Source organism: Amblyomma mixtum, chromosome 2 (genome assembly GCF_055824585.1).
Source record: "Amblyomma mixtum isolate Tamu chromosome 2, ASM5582458v1, whole genome shotgun sequence".
Lineage (NCBI taxonomy): Eukaryota > Metazoa > Arthropoda > Arachnida > Ixodida > Ixodidae > Amblyomma > Amblyomma mixtum.
In genome coordinates this window covers 58,495,794-58,517,346 of record NC_143013.1, presented here as the reverse complement: position 1 = coordinate 58,517,346, position 21,553 = coordinate 58,495,794, and the positions used below count along the sequence as shown (strand labels likewise).

The 21,553-nt window shown below is 43.3% G+C and overlaps 1 protein-coding gene across 1 annotated transcript in view; it reads right to left on the bottom strand.

Annotated features, from left to right (window-relative positions):
* Positions 1-6,582: 6,582 nt before the first annotated feature.
* The window catches only part of LOC149359432 (glycerophosphocholine cholinephosphodiesterase ENPP6-like), a 30,267-nt gene continuing 15,296 nt past the window's right edge, over positions 6,583-21,553 (bottom strand). The window contains exons 5-7 of the mRNA XM_089569045.1: positions 14,471-14,614; positions 14,017-14,128; positions 6,583-8,268 (exon numbers count right to left, since the gene is read on the bottom strand). Coding sequence (XP_089425171.1) covers positions 8,099-8,268; positions 14,017-14,128; positions 14,471-14,614 — 426 coding nt within the window. The 3' untranslated portion in view covers positions 6,583-8,098. The remainder of the gene's footprint in view (positions 8,269-14,016; positions 14,129-14,470; positions 14,615-21,553) is intronic.

Below are 21,553 nucleotides of genomic sequence, written 5' to 3'. Positions count from 1 at the left end.
CATTATCGCAGGGGAGACAGTTTCAACACAACGTATTCATTTTCACACAAAAAGCAACAAGAACATTAAGCGAAGTTAACATCAAAGTAAAACAAAACAATAAGTGAACTTTATTAAAAGTAACAGAAATCTTGAACAATAGTAGGAAAGGATTAGATTGTCAGGAATACAGTCGACAGTAAAAATCGCGATTATCAAAGACTGAAACACACTCTTCCGGCAGCAAGTTCCAGTCTTTCACAGTTTGTGGAAAGAATGATTTAGAAAACAGTTTGTGTTAGTATTGTATTCGCGCACCTTCTTGGAGTGGTCGTGCCGAGTCGAGACGTAAGTTGGGTCCAAAAGGTTGTTACGGCTATCAATTCCTGTTTGATTGTAGAAGATGCGGTGGAAGAATTTAAGACTCAAATTTTTTTTTCTGATGTTTAACGGTTCCCAGCCCAGCAGTGATTTTATCTCAGTGATACTTTGGAAGGGGTTATAATTATTGGATACGAAGCGTGCAGCCTGATTTTGAAGTTTTTCTATTGTTTCAATCAAGTATGCCTGATATGGGTCCCAAATAATGGAGGCATAATCGAGGGTAGATCTATTATGTTAGGTTTGGTAATTCCGATAAACTTTCTAAAAAAGAAAGCAATGAAATATCTAATAGTCACTCCAACTAGCCAATTATTGATCATTTACAAACCATGCATTAGGGGTTCAATTTCAGTCTGTGGTATCTCTTCCAAGGGGTGGTTGCAGCCTATTAATATTTCCTTAAATACTGCGCAGGTAGCCTTGGCCTTTACGCACAAGATAACTCCTCACTGGCTGAAGATGAGGGCGTCGCAAATCGCAGTCTTCTAGAGCTACCTGTAGAAGATGAGGCATTGGGACGGAGCATCTTCGACGTTCGCCATCAGGAGTCTGATGATCTACTTTTTAGCGAAATGGAAGGTCAGCTAATCGATGAGTACGACAATGAGCCCGACAACGACACGGAACCAGGTGTGGTCTGCAATTCTTCCAGCCCTTGTAGCCTATCTACTCGTAACGCATCGGCACATGTCATCTCGACCGAAAGCATCTTGGAAAGGTTTGAAAGTTTAGACGACGGAGTTACGTCACCTCAATTCAGCGACTACGAAGAGGAAGCTTTCAAGACCCTGGGCTTGGACAGCTTTTTAGACTCCGCAGCGGTGACTAGGCGTTCAATTGCTGCGACAGCCCCTAGAGCGCAGCTCCAGACACCCAGCAACTACACGCCCGATGAGAGTGGGACGAATTCTTCCGCTCTACGAGACCTGCTGGCGAGGTTCCCACAGCCATCTCGGGGTCAATTTTCGAAGACGCCGCCGAGGGTAGCCTACGTGTTAGACGGAAACTTCACTCAGCTAGATTCAACTGAGGTGTACCAGCCTGTGGTTACACTGCAAGAATTTCGTCTACCAACGGTGCCTGTCACAAACACAAGGCTTTTATTATTTCAGAAGGCGTTTCGATATTCGGGAAAAACAGACCCACCACTAATATTCGATGTCAATAGGAGACTGCCTAGTGAAGGAGTAACTTTTGATACGCACCAAACACTGTAACTACTTATAATTTGTTATTTATTACAAACGTACCATTTATAACTATGATTGCTACATAGAAACGTTGTTGCCGTTTTGATACAAGGAAGCGAAATATTAACTCAAAGGTATGCCTGACTGGGGCATTTCATCAAAAATAGCGTACACAGTCAATTATTTGCTGCAGTGAAAGCATTAAGAAGCTGCTTATGTTTTCAGTACGATGAAAGTTTGGCACATGAAACATGCTAAGCATTCGCTTATAAAATGTTACGGAAAATCAGTAATCAATAAATACTCTGCAACGCGGCCGTTCAGCCTTCTACTTCAAAGAGAGGGCAAGCTTTTTTCGCCTCATGCGCTAGAATATCTGTTTTGTAAAGCGGATGCGCAAAATGAAGCCTAAATTTTATTATGCCGTTCAGCGTCAGCGCAATCAATGTGCCTGTTGGATCATTTTGGATGAAAGATCTAAAAACGGCCTTGTTTCAAGGTAATAAACTGAGCGTTGGGAGATTAGTGTACGCAATTAAGTATTTTTCCTTCGTCTTTACTGCTGCGCAATGGAGGAATACGTTGGTGCTTATTTGAGGCCGCATGTACTATAAGGCATCACGCACTTAATTCGGCACGCGCTATACTTTTATTTGCCGAAAGTGCTGGTACATGTGACAAATGTGCTTGTGCGCTGAATACTGTGCAATCCTGCCAGGCACAACTCTACTGAATGCAGCCGTCATTATTCTGCTTGCGTAGACCGTAATAGCTGTTAATATTGCTGCACTTGAAGCCACAGTATACACTAACACATATCGAAATTTTTGGTTTTTAGAAGAGGCAGTGAAATATCACTTGAAAGCTTCCATTTCACGCAGTACCGGAACTTATGAGGTGGTAACATTTACCAGCGCGAAGATGCTGAGGCTGGAACTGGATTTAAGTTGGGTGTCAGCAAGTAATTGCGAACAAGAGGTTTTTTTTATTTAGGATTTAGGATTTTTAGGATAGGATTTTCAACTTATAACTTCCTGGGATAACCGTAACTAAAGCAGAAATGGACAGCTGGCAATTCATTAACGAATCCCCGCAGCACTTATTATAAATTGGGCGTCGAACTCGTTCTCTGTGTACATGTTCTAACATAGTTCAAGCACCACGCTAGTTTTGCATGTACACCAGGACTGCCGTTGTGGTATGTAAAAAGTTTATGGAGAGCTGATTCTGTGAATGCTTCTGTGGATAATTTACAAAGTTTGTATGCTGATGTGTACGTTTCTACAGAATATATCAAAATGCTTTGTCTGCTGACTTTGTACGTTACTACGGAGCAGATCAAAATGCGTGTGCAGGTCATAAGTATAATAAAACTCTGTATTTGTTTTGTTTTTCTGCACTAAGTACAGGGGATTTACCTTATTTATGAGGTGTCAGCTACTAGAACGTCACAGGCAGTATCCACCAAACCATGATAAAATGCTGAAATTTGAAGCGCCGCATCTGTTTCAAAGTGCAAACCACCCGCTTTCTCGTAAAAACTGAATATCAGCTTTCTGTTTGGGCACGTGGCTTTCAGTACACAATATATGAAAATAATGTTTACTTTTGCCCCTGCGACGGAAGGCAGCAGAATGTAATGTTGTAGGCACAAGTAAAAACACTACATCTAGAATAGGTCTCCCAGCTTACTCACGTAGCTTCATTTACACCTCTAGATTCTCGTTAAAAGCCTTTATTTCTTATCTGATCAGTTTGGCGTAGTCTCCCCGCCCCCCTCCCCATATTGTATCAGTTGAAATGAAAACTATAAAAATATCCGAAATTATATTCTTGGAGAAACTATCCGTGATAAAGCCAAATGAAAAACGGTAGAAATTGCAACAAAAAAGGAATGATAAAATGTAGAAAACTTTGAAGAACTCTGATATATAAACTGCGTACTCACACCTGTCGTAACGCTAACTCGAACAAGAACCACATTTAGTTTTGCACATATTAATGCAAATATACAAAAACAAAATAGAAAAACTAATCTCCTTAATGTGATCCCATCTCTTATTTGTCCGTAAGAGCAGAAAAGATGAAGTTACTTTAGCCCGTTAGAGAATGCTGCCTTTGTAAACTTTCACCACGCTTAAGTACAGTGCTGTTTCTCTGCCATTGAGTGCTAATAATGACAAAACTAAATACTAGAAGAGCAGACAACATGCAGATAATGTCAGCATTTACAGAATGCATGCTTCTTTTAAAAATTCCTGCCACACTGAAGCACAGTTTTTGTCCTCTGTTGCAGAGCGTTACTAATGATAAAGTTCAATAGGCAAGTACCAGCTCGACGGTAGTTCGTGCTGCAATGCTTAAATCAAGACACTTGTAGCAGAGTTCGAGTTGAATATGAGAGAGCCCTGGCAGTTTATATAAGCACGCTTCAGTGGAAGCGAGCAACCCTATTACAAGAGCAAAAACAGGAGTGGTAGCGTATCTCCGCCCGCAAACAATGTGTACGAGTATGTCGAAAAAGATTTTTTTGTTAATGAACTAACGCGAATGCTCTAGGGTTGTCATGGTATCCGGCAGGTCATGCGAGGTTAATGAGAAATTGCGTTTGCAGCTGACCGCCGGCACGATCACAACCATGGAAATGAGATGACACCGGCGTCCCCGAACCCGGAACCTAAATCAATTTCTTGCAGTTGCCTCAGGTGGCGATATCGACTGGCATGCAACCAGTTTTTCAAAGTTGAGTGCATGACCATTATTCATGGTGTAACTTAGAGAAACACGAAAGTTGGAGTAAAATTTTTTCGCGTGAAAGTGCAAGAAATTCCAGTCCAAAGTTGGACGAACTGGCTGCAAGAAGTTTTGATTTCTCGTCACCTTTGCAAAAAATTCCTCCATTCAATTTTCAAAACTAAATATTCATCGTCTTGTCAATACGAATGTGGCTTTAAGGGCACTGGGGTCATTTTTGCCTAACGCACAAGAGTTTGCTCTAGACTTTCCCTGATTCTCCTGTAACTTCACGACTCTCGTGGTGTTTAAAACAGTTTCGTTCACTATTTATGTCAAAAAAAATTCGACACCTGACCACTCTCTGATTTTTACAAAAGAGCGCTAAGATGCGCACCAATAAAAATTACAAAAAATGAGTTCTATTTCTACCCTCAAAACAATTTGTAAACAATGTAGAAGCGCGGCATTTTCATATCGGTGAAAAATAAGCTGCCAGGAGAAAAAGATTTTTATATCTTTTAGTAATCTGTATAGCCCAAAAGTACCATTTTTGCATTTTTTTTTCGGAAACGTGCGTGGCATTGATGGGCAATATAAAAGCTGTAACGGCTCTGAGGGTCATATACTACTTATTAAGAATGGTTGATGTGAAATAGAAAAAAAGAGTTAGTGAAATAAAATTCATAGCTGCAAACAAAACGCCATTTCACGCTTTTCACCACTGAATTCCATACGTAGCTGGTCAGAATAAAAACCTAAAAAAGCGGCTAATTTCATAGCTGACATATGTGAAGGATTATTGTCCCGTAACGTCAATGCAGTGCTCTACACTGCCGCGGCACTACTCAAAATTCTAATCTCCCATGTACTTACGTGTTCAGGCGTTCATGCTCCCGCAGCCTGATCGTAGCTGACATAGGTGTTTCTCGCTTGTTGTGTCTAGAGAAGCACTGGTGGGCGGGATAAAAAGTGATTCAAGTATTCCGCTCAACGCATATAGTTGTGCGTCCCGCCCCCAGATGTTTCACTTTGGCTTTTATTGTACCCTCCTGACTATCGACGAGAGCAACACATTTTGGTTTGGTTTGGTTTGGTTTATGGGGTTTAACGTCCCAAAGCGACTAAGGCTATGAGACACGCCGTAGTGAAGGGCTCCGGAAATTTCGACCACCTGGGGTTCTTTAACGTGCACTGACATCGCACAGCACACGGGCCTCTAGAATTTCTCCTCCAAAGGAGAAATTCTGAGGCCACTGAGCCACCGCCGCCGCGGTGGCTCAGTGGCTATGGTGCTCGGCTGCTGACCCAAAAGACGCGGGCTCGATCCCGGCCGCGGCGGCTAGAATTTCTCCTCCAAAGAAATTCTAGCCGCCGCGGCCGGGATCGAGCCCGCGTCTTTTGGGTCAGCAGCCGAGCACCATAGCCACTGAGCCACCGCGGCGGCGCAACACATTTTGCCGGGCACCCGGAACAAGTAAGAGCAGTTGTTAGCTTAACAGAACCGATGCTGGGCAGCCCTTATACCTAATAATAGCTAGGAATTTTTACATGCCGGTGGAGCGTCCAGCGCAACATTCAGGTCCTGAGGAGTGTTTTTTCCAGAGCAGGTGCTAATAATATTGTATGATTGAGGCCGCGGGTGTCATTGCCGTTGCATACAAAAGTAGTCGCAATATATATAAACAATATCATCGACATTGTGAATTGATAGATTACCTTCCAGAAAGTTAATTAAGAGCTTTTTTAGAATAAATATTGAAGTCCGTTCTTTAAAACAACACAGTTGTCGCCGGCTACTGATATGCGCAGAAATACTGAGACGATTGATTAACTAGACGACACTCAAAGAATGCGATCCAATCTTCCTCACTTCTCAAAGTAGGCAGCTTATGACAACCGAACTGCCACCTCGCGTTGTGCCCAGATAGGTCTGGGGCCAACACGACTTCTTTTTACTGCGCCATGTTTAGCCAGCTGATGCCATTAAGCCGACACGCAGTTTGTGACGGCTAAGTCCACCAATTTTTATATTTTTTTTTGGTGTCCCACACTTGTTTTCTTCCCTAAGAGAGCTGCGGGCTCTACTTCATATGATAAGTATTTGCAGCAGCTCACTTACCATGAGAAGTTCACCACGGAAAACAGACTTCTAGCTGTAAGTCGTGTGACAGAATAATTCTTTATTAGAAGGAGACTGGCATAAAGGCCTATTTGTGAGAAAGAAGAAAGAGAAGGGGGGCGGGAATGGAGATTACAACCGAAGGCCAATGCCTGCCTCGCCACATCTGTCGGGCCGAAGCGTCAACACTTGGTTCAGGCCATTCATGGTTTGTGGTGGCATGCCCCTTGAAGTTCTTTTTCTGACTTCATTGGTGAGAGGGCGCAGTCCCAGAACTGACCAATAATGAGCGGCCATCCGTGTTAGACTTCGTACAATCGGCTGTTTGCGCTTGGTCACTGGCATTTTTCTCCTGGTCGTCATGATCGAGCGCCTGCAGTTTCTGATGCATGGCATTTTTAGGGCACTTCCATTTTGCCATCACATCAAGAAATCTGGACTCAAGCATTTTTGAGCGGGAAACCTTTTATGGCAGCAACTGTTTCGAATGTTATAAAATTTCACTGTAACAATAATTATACTCGCAGATCTGCCGTCGGCAGGCTTCATATTTTTCTCTTACTGTTTTTGCTTGCTTCAAGAGCGTTCCCCGTTTATTTTCTATGGCAGTGTTAAGTTTTTGATGCGATCGCTAGAAACGCTCTAAAAGAAAGATTTTGCTATATATATATATCAGAATTTTATATATATAAAATTTTTTTCTTAACTTATTCCCTTTTATTGAAGGTCAAAGATTTTAAACGGGCACTACATGCCCCAAACAACCAATGAAATTTTTATTGATCACTAATGATAAGACCTTTTCTGAAAATATTGTCAAAATTGTACTTTTTAGGCGAACTAACGTAAAAATGCGAAAAGTTTCTGATAATTTATTCTTGGCTGACATTACAGTGAAGCGCTTCTGCACTGATCAGGAAAAACTTTCAGCACAGCAATAGAAATTTTAGAAAAAAGTATTAAGTTTTAATAAGACCTGGTTTGCACTTGCCTCATTAATTAAAATAGGTGTCACATGACAGGAGAGATTTTTTCCTAAAAATCTTGCAGGAAATTACTTTCGATGGTGAGGTGAATAGCCATACATTCTCAGGGAGAAATCGGAGAAGGTGAAGCGAAAAGGTCTGGCGCTTCTGGCATGAATTGGCCCTTTGGGAAACTGTCCTCCTTCGGCAACCTAATTTAAAACTCAGACATGGTCTACCTAAGCCTAAACACTGACAGGTTATGTTATATTGACCTCCAAAATGTCATTCAGCGCACAAAAGGCAGGAGAATAAAGAAGCGGTTAATTGTGGAGTGCGTTTTCTTGTCCACAGCTATCTCATGGTCTTTGTACACAATGAAACTATATGTGCGTGCTATCACGCCAAATGCGAAGCTTCTCTTGAGAAGATGTGCACTTGACAACAAATGACGGGCCATGCTCTGAAACTCCGAGACCTGGACGCAGCAGCCACCGGCTGAATGATGTACATGGGCCATCTCGGAAGCTCGAGAAGAAATCCTGCAAACCTTCTCGTTTACAAGCACATATAAGTGAAAAGGGCTTATTCGAAACAGAAAGTCACCACATGCAATACAGAAATTTCTGCCTTAGTGGATACATAGGGGGTATTTTGTCGCTATTGGTGCTTATACAAGTGAATTTCAGCGTGCTGCTTCACTCAGGAAACGCGATGAGTGCCCGTTAGGCGATGCGGTCGTAAAGGTATGTGTCGTAGTTGCGGTCCAGAAAAGTCTTTACGTCGTTCCAGGACCCACTGTTGGCCGCGGGATCGATGCCCAACATGTAGCAGAGCACGTTGTACACGTCAACCATGCGAATCATGCTGGGCCCGGCGCTGCCCCGGAGAACGGCTAATGAGGAAGAAAAGAGCAAAAAGAAAGTGAATGTTTTTTAGTTGACTAAAAACTTTTGCGTCAATAGACAAAAAATCTAAACAGCAGCGATGAAAGCGCGGACGAATTCAGCTACCTGTTATTGTTTGTCGAATATTACATTCTTTTTCAGCATTTGTTACGTCCGGTTTCTCGGTCCGAGCGCCCGATTAAATTAAAACATGGGCCCGTAACATGCAACCCCCATGTATTTATAACACCACCAACTTTACATGGTAACGAAGAATATGCTGATTAGGAAGCAGTTTTCGAAAAACAACGCGAATAGCCCCTGCACTGAATTTCGCGCTGCTTCTTTAACAGCGACAGCTGTATAGTTACCCTCGTGTAGCATAAGCTGTAAACTGGGCTAGAGTAGCCAGTGTGGGTTCAGGTCGCACCGATTATGGGCGTTGTGAAAATTGAAATTGGAATCCTTGAAAAATTGTTCCTCGGCCGTTCAAAGCACTCTGTGGAGAAATTCAGGCCTTCGTAGCATTGATTTAGGCACCAGTAGCCAAAATCGAGCCGTTTCTGGTAGTCATTTGGGCTCAGCTCGCAGTCAAGAAACATGTTCTATGGGTGGTAGCTTTCTCTTCAAAGTGAACTCGAAACTGAAGCTGGGGTTACTTCATACGCGCCGGCAATTTCCTTGACGCTTTCTTTCGGCTTGACGGAGCTTTAGACTAGGATATCGATGTCAAAAGCACCGCTAGTGGGGTCGTGCGGGGACCCTGGGGCGTGCCCCGAATTCCTGTTGTAATAAAGTTTTTTCTCTCTCTCTCTCTCTCTCTAGCACTGGCTGGCCACTGGCTTTTCTGAACATGGACTGATCCAGTGGTCCTAATTAAATATCGATATAACTGTGCGACGAGTCGGCACACGGCGGCTGACTCGGGCAGCATACAATCTAGATACCAGATCCGCATTCATTTGCGCGCTCACATAAATAATCAGAATCTCTTCCTTCTCCGAAACAGAGTAATAGAGTAATAGAGCGCTGATCGCCTTCCATTCACACGGTGATTTGCGACCTCCACCACATTTATGCTGATTATTTACTACATGAAACAGCCGCCGCAATGGCTCAGTGGACGTAGTGCTCGTCTCCTCACTCGAAAGTCGCGGGTTCAATTCCAGCCGCGGCGATAACATTCTAGGGATGTGGCATGCTAGAGGCCTGTGTACTGCGACGTCAGTGCGGGCTAAAGAATCCCAAGCGGTCGAATTTTTCCGGAGTCTAAGACTGCAGCCTCCTTCATAGCCTCAATCGCTTTGGGACGCTAAACTCGATAAAATAAACTTTTATACGCACCACCGTTAAATAAAAGAAACATATGCAAACATAGCAAATGTAGTAGGAATTTTCAAGAGTTAGAATTATGTGCATAAGGAACACTGTAGCCTCTGCACGCATTATCAAAAGCTCTACCTACCCACTTTCATAACGAGGAGATTAAAATTAGTGCATCTCATTGCATTGGAATGTGGATTGGGCGACCCTGAAATTAGGTATCGATGCTACGAAATGAAGAAATCAGAAGTCATGTCCCAAACCATAGCCGTGGGTATCTCCATCTCGAGTTCTTAGGTCCCAACATAATCGAGAAATTTTATGCAATGTTTTTGCGCATAATAAAACCTTTCCTCAGTATTGTGCACGAACAGATCCTTCAAGGACCTCATACATCATCCCGCGTAAAACATGACCTTTACTGTTTACGAAACGTTAGGCACGGGTCAACTCTGCCGATCCGAGTTTCACGTAGTGAAAAATGCATACGTGCGCTCCTATGCGTGATCTAATTCGTCCATAGCGTCTAAGTCAAGCGCACCACTCTGGTTATACATACCCCATACCTCACCTCACAACTGTGAATAGAATCACGAGGCACAACGTGATTACCACGTCGTTTTCTTACTGCCTCTGTCGACAACTTGCAAGGTCAAAATGAAATGTAAAAGTTCAAGAGCAAAGGTCAAGGTAAAATTTCAAGGTGTATTGTCAAAGGTCATGGTCAAAGTTGAAGGTCAAAAATCGAGATCAAATCTGGTCCACTGAGTGGACGACACATGGTTAGGCATATGCGCATAGCAACACCAGCCATGACTTATCTCAAGGTCGTTTCACTACAATAAAAATAACAAACGTTTCGTACAGCGAGGTGAAAAAAAATCTGCTTTTCAGCCCATCGATATGTTAAGCGTATGCTCGCAGTAAGTGCCAGCTGATGTGTTTTTTTGCGTCTCAGTAATGAGCTAGCCGTCGTGCATAGGAAACTGCTATGCCAGCTTCCGTCCACATTTGTCTTTATATGAACACTGAGGGGAAATGGGGTTTCCATGTACATTAGATTACAGCGTAATATGATACGTAAGAATTAAAAGAATAAGTTCAATGAAAACCCACCTCTTAACGCCGCGGTAGCACAGTGGTTACGATGCTCGCCTACTGACCAGAAAGACGCGGGTTCCATCCCGGCCGCGGCTGCCGAATTTTGATGGAGGGGAAACTCTAGAGGCCCGTGTGCTGTGCGATGTCGGTGCACGTTAAAAGAACCTCCGGAGATTGCAATTTCCGGAGCCCTTCACCACGGCGTCGCTCATAGCCTCAATCGCTTTGAGAGGTTAAACTCCCACAAACCAAACAACAAAAAACCACCCGAAAGCGTTAAAGAATCAAAGTGCAGGCATCGTCGTCACAGGCTAGTTTCGCGAGCAAACTGCGGTGCCGTGAAGACAGTTTGTCGCATGCATCCCTGAGGCTCTCCTGCACTGCATTTGACTTCAAAAGGGTGATTGATCATGGAGTACATTTCGGTGTTGGTGTCATGAACCGGAGTCGAATGACGAGAAATTTATGTTGATTTTAAATCGAATTTTCTCAGCAATGAATTTGTCGTTCGACACTAAAAAAATAACAGCATAGCAGGAGACAGCCATACTATTGATTTTTACTAACAACAAATTGAGATGGAATTGTGTTCATAGGCCCTTTAAACCAAAGCTCAAACACAGATGGACTTGTGAGGATGTTCCTGCTTTATTTTTATTTACTCAAGAAATTTGTTCCTTTGGCATCCTCGTCACACAAAAAATATACCAGGCGTCTCTGCTAAATGTAACCAAGCTTTTCAAGCACACGGAATGTCCTAGCCTCTCGAAACCACTTTAGGATTGCTTAGCGCCGCGTGACCAAGTGTGTAGTGTTTTTTCGTTTCAAGGTCCATTAATTAAATAGTTTGCCTAATTAGCTAAGTTTTTAATGATTGGCTTCAGGAAAAAAGCTGCAATGCATGACCTGTTGATAGTAGTTTTTTTGACGGCTTTGAACCATAAGTCGCACAGTAAAAGAAAGCTTCCATATGACAACGGTTGCACTTCAAATCCGTTACTTTTTTTTTAAGTGCTCTGCCCGGTGAGCCTGTGCATGCACAATGTGGCAGACATGCCAGCGAGCAGCTGGCTACGTGATAGCTTTCTTTTAAGACTAATTAAAAAAAAAAACCTGCGTAAATTGTGCTTTGATAGACACATGTTCACTAGCGGTTTTTCGAGATGATGTACAGCTTCTTGATTGGCACTTTGTTCCCGATATAAATTATTAAAAATTTAGCTAAAAAGGTTTAAATAAATATTTATCTTTTAAGAACGAAAACTTACTGCAGACTAGGCCGCCCGACCCTGAATAGCCCTCAGTAGGTTTTAGTGGGCTAGGACACTTCTTTTTTTTAAAAAGCTGACTTACATTTAGATGGGACACATGATATATTGAACTGCGCGTGGGTGCAAGGATGCCGTACTCTTCGCCTTTCCTACTGAGGCTTTCATCACTGATGTGCCAAGAATGGCTGCTATTGCTAAATTGCACAGAGGTGCAATGAAGAAATATCAGTAGATTGATGCTCAACAAACACTACTATTATCTTCGAGATATAAAAACTATATTTATGACAATCTGGAAGAACCGCATGAAGGCTCCTGATAAGCTCTCATAGTCGGAAAAACAAAATCTTGTCATACGCGAAAGGGAGATGCGCATTAGGGCCGCCATTTTTATCGCGAACTTTGAATCAAATGTGGAAAGTATTTCCACGTACCAAATTCAAACACGTATTTACATTTTATCCTACGTACAGGTGCATCAAGACTAAAAACGAAATACGTGAACCGTGGCACAACTGCTTTGCAGCGCGCTCTATCAGCGGAAGTGCGAGCATAGGACGAGCCGCGTTGCTTTCATCGGTGTTAATTATGGGCACTTTGAATGCGTCATGCAAGGATTTATTGTTGGCACGCCGTGATTCGGTGTTTAAAAAACAACCACAGACCGACGCGCGAACCACGGCATGGATCTGAACCCACGCTCTTAAAAGCACGAAAGCACATTTTTTCGACTGCACTCTCCAAGTCAACGCACTGGTGGCGAAGCCAAACGCGGCAGCAGCCAAAGGCCAACTTCTGCATCATGAGCCGTGTTACCAAATCCTTGAATGAAGCATTAAATTTGCCCTCTGCGAACGATAATGCAAAATTCGCGATAACTTTTGGATCCGCCGGAGTGCAGGCAAGGATGCTGCAGCATAGTTCTGTCGCACCTTTACATGCCCTTCCGGTGCAGATTGCACTAAGAAACAGTTAGTGCACCCCTCGTGTGCTGAGTTTTAAGTTTGTTGCGCCTGTATCTAAAACTTTTGCAGTGAATTCTACCGAGCCGTTTGTAAATTGCATGTGAAGTAAATCAGGTTCACTGCACGACAAACTTTTCTGCCTCGTGGTGCCTCATGGCTCTAAAAGACTATTTTTATTCACTGAGACAATTATCCAACCTACATCTGCAATCTGCTTCTTCACTGACAGCAAGAAATCCGTGTTTCTTTGACACTTATTGTTGCGCAAAAGCTTTTGTCAGCGATTCAAGCAGCCAATATACTGCTGAAAACGTTAGTGAGCTCTCAGAACTGAGGTTTGCTCAGGAGACAAGAGCACTTTTCACTTTCACTTTTAGTAAAGCTCTCAGGAGACTTTTAGCAAAGTTAAAAGTGAACAAGAGTATTTCTAGTGTTCTTACTTGACACCTGTTATTGAAAATCCAGTAAATGAACGAGATTTACCAAACTACGTTAAAGAGTATTATTTAGTCCCCGTCCTTTCTAGGCTTCCAAGGCGCTCTGAAAACAACAATTTGCAAATGCTACCAGAAAAAGTTTAAGCTCTAACGTATTCTATTGCTGACTTGAATATTGCTTGTCTATACCCAAACTCTTCTGTGCATGCCAGCCATTGTCTAGCCTTCAATCTTAGTGCAAACATTTAGGACTAAAGGATTCATTTTACACCAACTTGGGCCGAGTTCCCTGGAATATGAGTGACTCTACAATGAAGCTTCGAGTCCAGAGAGAATTATTGTTGCATTGACAACGAAAGTTTACACCGTTTAGACGCTATGCTCACCTGAAGTCAAAGTTTGAAATGTTTTCGTTGTATAGAAATTGTGCCCACAATAAAAATTTAGAAAAAAAGAGTACTGTGTCATAGCAGTTTTGTCCAGCTACATTAACCTCTCCAACATTGTTTTTTTTGTAGAGAGAAAAAACATTACAAATATTTACGCCTCCAAAGCCTTCACGAGTACAATGAGAAAACAGTGCCTTCAATGTAATAAACGTTTCAAGCCAATCGTTCCCGAAAATTTCCCTAAAATTACTGGCTAGAATATACTGTCACCTGGTCCACGAGCAAAGAATATTCCCCACATGTCGGACATCACAGGATCGTAGCCATGAATTCCAGGGGGAGGTCCGTGGTTTCCCGGAATAGTCTTCGCAGGGTTCTTGAACTGAAAGCAGAGTTGGGGAACAAACGTGACAACGGCTATTGAGAGCTCTGGAGATTAGAACGGAGGTTTTATTCTCGGAATAAAACTAATACATGACGTCACTGGGTCTTGGTTTAGTCGCGTACTTTGTAAATAAGTAAGTGACACACTAAGAGCAGTACAATACATTTAAAAAAACATGAACGACCACAGTGGTTTAGCTTTAGTTGAACTGAAGCTTATGAAACGACTATATGTTATTGACGTAAATTGGCATAACGGTTGTACCTGTTTCAATAGTTTAATATTGTTTAAGCATTCAGGGGTAATGTGCAGGGGGGCGAAATGCAATTAATTGCTTACAGGCATTATGTAGTACCCTTCTTCAGCCACAAGGACAATCGGCGCGACGAGCTCGTTGTTCTTGAAGTGCCATTCTTCTGGAATACTGTCCTTGGTGAAAACTCGAAGTCCACTCTGCTTTTTTTGGAAGAGTTGTTTCATCACCTGAAAATAGCAGAACGCTGTGAAAACGTGGTCACTATACTACATGCTGAAAAGGAGAACTAAGAGCTTTTAGATGAATTCATCTCTTATTATTGAATACCTGTTATTCAAGGAACGAAACATTCGGACAATTAAAATTGCAGAAGTTTTGGAGAAAGGAGAGACTGATGGCTGCCCGTTCTGCGCTACGGAAATTTTAATTTTCGCATGCTGGAGTAATTCGTTTTCTCGCACCTGCAAATTTTTCAGCAAATCTCCGGGTCTCAAAACAATCATTTTTGTGCTTCATGTCCAAGGACAAGTGCATGGTAGCTGGTGTATTATGCAGTAATGGGTAATTAATCAACGTAGGAATATTTTTTTTCCCAAGTCTAAAAACGTTCTCCCGCCTAATGCGCGCTCGAAAGGTAATTTATATTATCGTGACAGTGCAGCAATTCGAAGAAAATGGCCAACAATTCCAAAGCTAGTTAAGGATAGCAAAATTGAGGTTAATTACGACACCACAAACGCCCCTTAAGGGCGCACCTCATGCAATCTAAGATATTTTTTAACGCATAATTATTTTAAAATTTGCGAAACAAAAAAAAACGCCTTCAAATGTCGAGCTTTAAAGCCGCCTGCTTCGAGAAATGAGTGCACTGTTCGTTGAAAATGCAAACCTGAAAATTGTTCTCAAGTGCCAGCAAAAAAGAATGACAGGAAAGCATAAGTTTTATTTATAGCTTCAATTACGTTGTCAAATCGCCCCTTTTTGCAAGCACTTGTCTGACCTTATTATCCAATTCTGCCGTAAGAAAGTCTGCAAACCACCCTATTTGCTTAGCGGACGTATTCCGACGCAACCTTCTCCAGTTCAACAAGGAGCAAAGGTGAGCCCAGTAGAAGACATGTCTGCAGTAGAGTGCACTGGCCTAACTGAATGTCGTTTTTATTTTTTTATTTTAATGCGGTAGAGCTAGGAGGGTCATGAAGGCGAAAAATGTCTGGTGGCGTCGGTGTCTGTGTGAAGCCTCCACCTGCTAAGTGCTTTTTGGGGAAACTTTCCTGTCTACACCTGCTACCTGTCAACCGTCACCTTCTCCTTCTAACCCTCTCCACTTGTAGAGGAGATGAGGCAGGCGCCGGGCACAGAATGACTAAGCAAAAACGAAAATGACTAAGAAAATGACTCAGGTAACAGCAGGCCTACTTGAAAAATACGCAGCCACCCGAAAAAGATTTTGCGCAAAAATAGTGTCTGCGGGAGCCATTGCTTCTCGCATTGCTTGTGAAGGGCAACGTGCGTCTCACAAACCTCACCGGTGGCTCTATTTGAAACATAGAGTTTCTTACTATTACCTAGAGGGAAAGCTGGCAAGCCGTCTATGGGAGTTTGCATGGAGACCCCACGTGACCACCTCAGCCACCATGGGCGCTCAAAGCATCATGGGGCGGTGAGCTACTTGTTGCGGAACTGCAACTTTTGGCCAAAAAATAATAAAAAAATAAAGCTGTTTGATAGCTACAAACGTCCTAACATTCAATATCTTGTCTAATGATTGCAACAAACGAGCAGAAAAGAATTTAAGTGCAAAGTTTGCCCAAAATAAGAGGTGACTAGCTTTCCTATTGGCCAAGTGATGAACACTAAAAAAACTAATATTTCGTACTTAACAGGCGCACTTTTAAAAGTAAATATGTTTAAAAAAAAATGTTGTTGTTTAGATACTTTAAGAGGTTTTTTAATGGCATTTTGGAAGAGTAAAACCTTTTATTGGCGTCGTGTGTCGTCGCGTCTTCACTACTATGGCTTTTGCACACTGCGTTTGCGCGAAAGTCGTCTGCGCACACACGAACTACGTTTTCGGAATGAAACGCCTTAGTACTGCCACTCTGTGTTCCCGAAAAACTACGACTGTGCCGCAACAAGTAGCTCACCGCCCCATGATGCTTTGAGCGTCCATGTTGGCTGAAGTGCAGCGCCGCCAGCTTTCCCTCTAGGTAGTAGTAAGAAACTCTATGATTTGAAAGAGCCACCTGCCGGTGCACTGCTCCACCACTGCGCTCCTAGCGGTATGAGGACTCGCAGAGATCTAACGATCTGATGCATTTTGCCAAGTTTCGTAGTCGGAATTGGAAAAGAATCACCATTGCAGTTGGTTGGCGACTGAAAGACAATTGATTGAGAACTAAAATACAGCCATAATTCGAATAGAATCAAAACTGGAATAGATTCGTAAGTGAAAGGAGAACGCTATCGCGTTTCCACCTCAACAATCCAATTCATTGGCCCTAATTTTTTTCCTTGACATCCGAGACTTTACAGAGGAGTTCTGAAGGGAGTATGCATTTTTATTGCACTAGCAGACATTAATTAGCTAATGAGCGCTGGATGCATTCGGGCTTCGGAAATTAACCGATGATAAGGAATTATCTTAAAGTCAAACTGTCCAGTAAACAGAAAAAAAGGGGGACAAAAAAAAACACAACACCAAAGCAATCGCTAAGCGATTTGTCTACCGTAAGACTAGTCTTACGGCTCAAAATAAAACACAAAACAATGGATGGGACACTTAAGTTCTGCCTTACAAGTGTGACGCGATAGCGTAATGGGTTAATTCCCATATATGCAGTTCACACTCAACATTCATATATCGCTGCGAGTTCACATCCCCCTCCTTGCGCAGTGGTGCAACGCTTAAGCGATGCGCCACCGCCCTGCGATGGGTGGTGCTCCGTGAGGGGGGGTCTTATGCGACCGAGGTTGCCGGTCCCGAGGGGCCAATCTTTGACTGTCACCTGCCACAGTTCGCAGTTTGCTCACCATCCGATGGTCACGTTCTGATGACGCCCCAAGGTCACATGACCAAGGTGGCCCACTGCCTCCTAAGTTGCCACCTACCAGGGCAATGCCCGCAATATTTCGCCCACAACGCAGACACAAGATTTTCTGGGCAACGGGGCATTTAACGCGGTCGCGTTAACAATACTCGCGAAGTGAGAGGCGTAGAGGGTAATTTACCAGTGGGATTTCCCACTCACTTCTGCTACCTGAGCCATGGTGCGGAAGCCGTGGTTTGAGCGGGTATGTATCCAAAGAGCGTGTCCTCGGGCTGCAGTTACTTCCACTAGCATGGTTCGCTGCTTGTACCTACACTGGCGCTCAGAAGGCGAATTCGACCCTTTTGGCTGCCCAACATAGATAAGTTCGGGGAGCTCGTTATGCATAGTTACGCATCGTTGCGCAATGTTAAGGCTTAAGGGGCCTTGAGGATGCTAAGGTTTAACGCGCCGCGTTCACTTTGAGCTTCGCGAAGCCTGGTAAATGAGTACGGAACAGCAGCATATATCGTAATCTTCACAGCGCAGAGAACAGGCCATCTGGCCGTCTGCAGGGGAGAATATGCTAAGGTGGTGTAATTATTCTTATTCTGTGCGTTCTAGGGCACTCTGCCTCCTGCCGAGTTCTTGGTTTTCCCTTGCTTTCTTTTTTTTTAAGTGCTTGTGACGCATTGTTCCCTGCGCAACGGTAAACAGTATTTGCGAACCATGCATGAAGGTGCTTTTGCTGATCGCCTGCTACTGATTGTATCTTTCCGGTCTTTCCTTGTTTTGCGCTCTCAGCCTTGAACACGAACTTGAAGGAACCAGTAATTATAATTTAAGGAAATTTTTAGCCTACGGAACATAGACTTCCAACGCACTTTGTCATCCATGCAGTGGTTGCGCCCCCATGCTTGTCAGTGAATGGTATGAACGTTAACCCAAGGCCAGCATGCTTAAAAAACAAACTTGCGATAATAAATTATCAGTTTCAAGCTTTTCTAGAGGCACCGAGTCAAACAGACGTTAATTTTGTAACAAACATAGGTATGCTCATATTCTGGAATTCTGGAACTCTTGTGGTTCTGGCGTGCTTCGTCATGCCCAGGTTTTCTGCGCATCAGCACCTAGCACCATCGGTTGTCCGCTAGTAGCGAGCACGGAGCAACGAATTGGCATTCCAGCAGTAAGCGTTCAGGGGCCACTTGGCTCAATCTCAGATTTCTTTTTTACGCTCACAAAGAGCGACAATAAGGACGAGGGAGATAGGACCGGGCGGGAAGCTACTTGAAACTGTTCGGAAAACAGCAGATGAGTTATACGGATGTCTTAGCTATTTTAGATGAAGATTTAAGAAACACCTACGCGTTCTACAGAACTGCAATCGCGTGGATGTTGTTAGGTTTTCTCTAAAGTTATGGTATCATTTCTTTCGCTCATCCTATTTCAATAATTAGTCGAGATAAATAAATTAACTTTTTAAATATAGCTTGAAACGTTCAGGCGTCAATAGGAAAGCTGTGGAGCTCCACAAATATTCTCGAACCCAGGCACTTCCAACGAGATAGACTTAGCTTGGCCGTTTTTATTCAGGAAAATCGAAAGCCCGCGGAGTTTTAAACATACCAAGTGACAGCACGCTCCATGCGCCAGAATGCGCCGCGATTACAGCGCTGTCATCCGTGCTTTGTAAAAAACGTCACTCGCTTCGCGCCTTTCGAGCTACCCAAGACAGCTTCGCGTTCTGCTTAGTTCCAAGATAAGCGCCAGTGGCTTTGGGCGCCTGTTGAAAGAAAGCGCGGCTCCCGTTTCTACGGCGACAATTGCTCTCTCACGTTAGCAGAATGCATGCGGAGGAACGATGCAAAGACGAATATAACAAACTTGATAACGTCGTGTGAATTACGCTGAAAAACGGGAGCCGCGCTTTCTTTCAACTGCCGCCGGTACCCACTGGCGCTTATCTTGGAACCAAGCACAATGCGAAGCTGCCTTGGGCAGCCCGAAAGGCTCGAAGCGAGTGATGTTTTTTACAAAGCATGGATGAGAGCGCTGTAATCGCGGTGCATCCGGACGCATGGAGTGCGCTGTCACGTGGTTTTTTAAAAATTCCGCGGGCTTTAGCTTTTCCCGAATAAAGACGGCCACGCTAAGTCAATCTCGTTGGAAGTGCTTGGGTTGGACAATATTTGTGGAGCCTCCATAACTTTCCTACTGACGCCTGAACGTTTGAAGCTATATTTAAAAAGTTAATTTATTTATCTTGACTAATTATTCAAATAGGGTGAGCGAAAAAAATGGTACTGTAACTTTAGATAAGCCCTAACATCCACGCGATTTCAGTTGAAAAGAATGCTTAGTTTTTTTTATAAATCTTGGCCCAAGTTAGCTGGGATGCCCTTTATAAGTAATCGTTTTTTTTCTAAACTCCAACTGCTAGGTCCAAACTGCATGTTGCGCCCTGTCCTGTCTTCCTCACCCTTTTTGTGTTGTATTTGTTAGCGCAAAAACGAACTCTCTGAATATAAATGCGGTATTTTAATTTGTAATTTTGAGAGAACTGAACAGTTTGATTAGATTCTGCGCTACAAGGTGAATAACATGGCTTTCTCTTCCTCCTAGTTGCATGAGCTGACCAATTACATACGTCGTGCGCCGACTTCTTCCAATGGCCATAAGCATGTATGGGATGGGCTGAACGTTCGGAGTTCAGTATTCAGTGTTCAGCGCCACGCTTGATGAGGTGATAGCCTTGCATACAGTTCTTGCGCTCGTGAAACGCAAAGGGAAGAGTCGGCAAGCTGTCGCAGTGGTTCTAGATAGTCGATGTTTTAAGTAACATTGCCAAGAATACTTTTTCACTGTCAAGGACTATCTGACTCCACGCTAAATGTTTTGTCCACCAATTTATATATTAAAATCACTTCCCATCCCATGGCTATACTGTCCGCTAAGAGGAGCACCGAAGTGGAGAGATTCAGTTTAATTTCAGGCACGTGAAGCTTATCAACTAGCAACAAAAACAAAAAAAACACATATGTCCCGTTTTTCGCATACTGTTTTCGGGGAAGTACGGCAGCATCGGTTGTTGTAAACCATGAAGACCTCTCTCCCTGTCTTTGTCTGTAGCAAAGTACGTTACACATGAGCGGCCGCAGTGGTCTGCCCGTGCCAGGAGGGATAGTGCCGGATTTAAAAGAGCATCATTTTTTACATGATAAGGTAATTTCCCTAATCAATTTTGTTCCGCATAAGTAGGTTTGAAATGGATTGAGACGGCGCATGCAGCTTTTGGAGGTAAAGTAAGGGCGACAGAGATTCTGACAATGCTCCAATAAATGCGGCAGGATTGTGCATGATTTCGTTAAGGCTTTGTTGTGAGGTGTGTCATAGGTATGACATATGTAGTGTCATAGGTGGAGGTCCTCGGAAGGGTCCGTTTAGCGACAACAGAATGGTAGGTTCTCGCATTAGCTTAGATTTGAAAAGGGAAAGGAGAAAATTAGTGAAGCGGAAGTCTATTAACGAGTTAGGATTAAGAGGGAAAGTAAAGGTTTTCAGGATTTTGCTGCAGAACAGATTTTCCGCTTTAACTGAACATTACGACCGTAATGTTGAAACAATGAACAATCGTCTCACATATATCATTACGGAGTGCGCCGTAGAAGTAGGCGGTAGGATGATTCGACAAGATACAGGGAAGCTATCTCAGGAGACAAATGATCTGATTAAGAAACGGCAAAGCATGACGACGTCTAACTCCATAGATAAAATAAAACTAGTAGAGCTGTCGAAATTAATAAACAGCGACACGAAGCTCCTCCCCCGGGCCCCTGTGCACCTGCGCGGCTTTGCTTCGATGCGCGAAGCCCCTAAGAGATCACGTATGACAACGAAGTGTATCGTGGCATTTATAAGCTTTTCGCACGCGTTATTAGAAATCGGAAATTATAATTCCGTGCATTATCAAATGCACAGCTCGAGTGATATCTTGATGAACATTGAGAAGACACTTGCAGCAGTTATTTTTTGTGACTCGTTTGGAGAGCAACCGGCGCTTGTATGCCGGTCCCGTAAGAGGGCTTAGAGAGTCTCGTTGAAACTCGTTAAATCTTGTACGGTGCCCGGATGTTC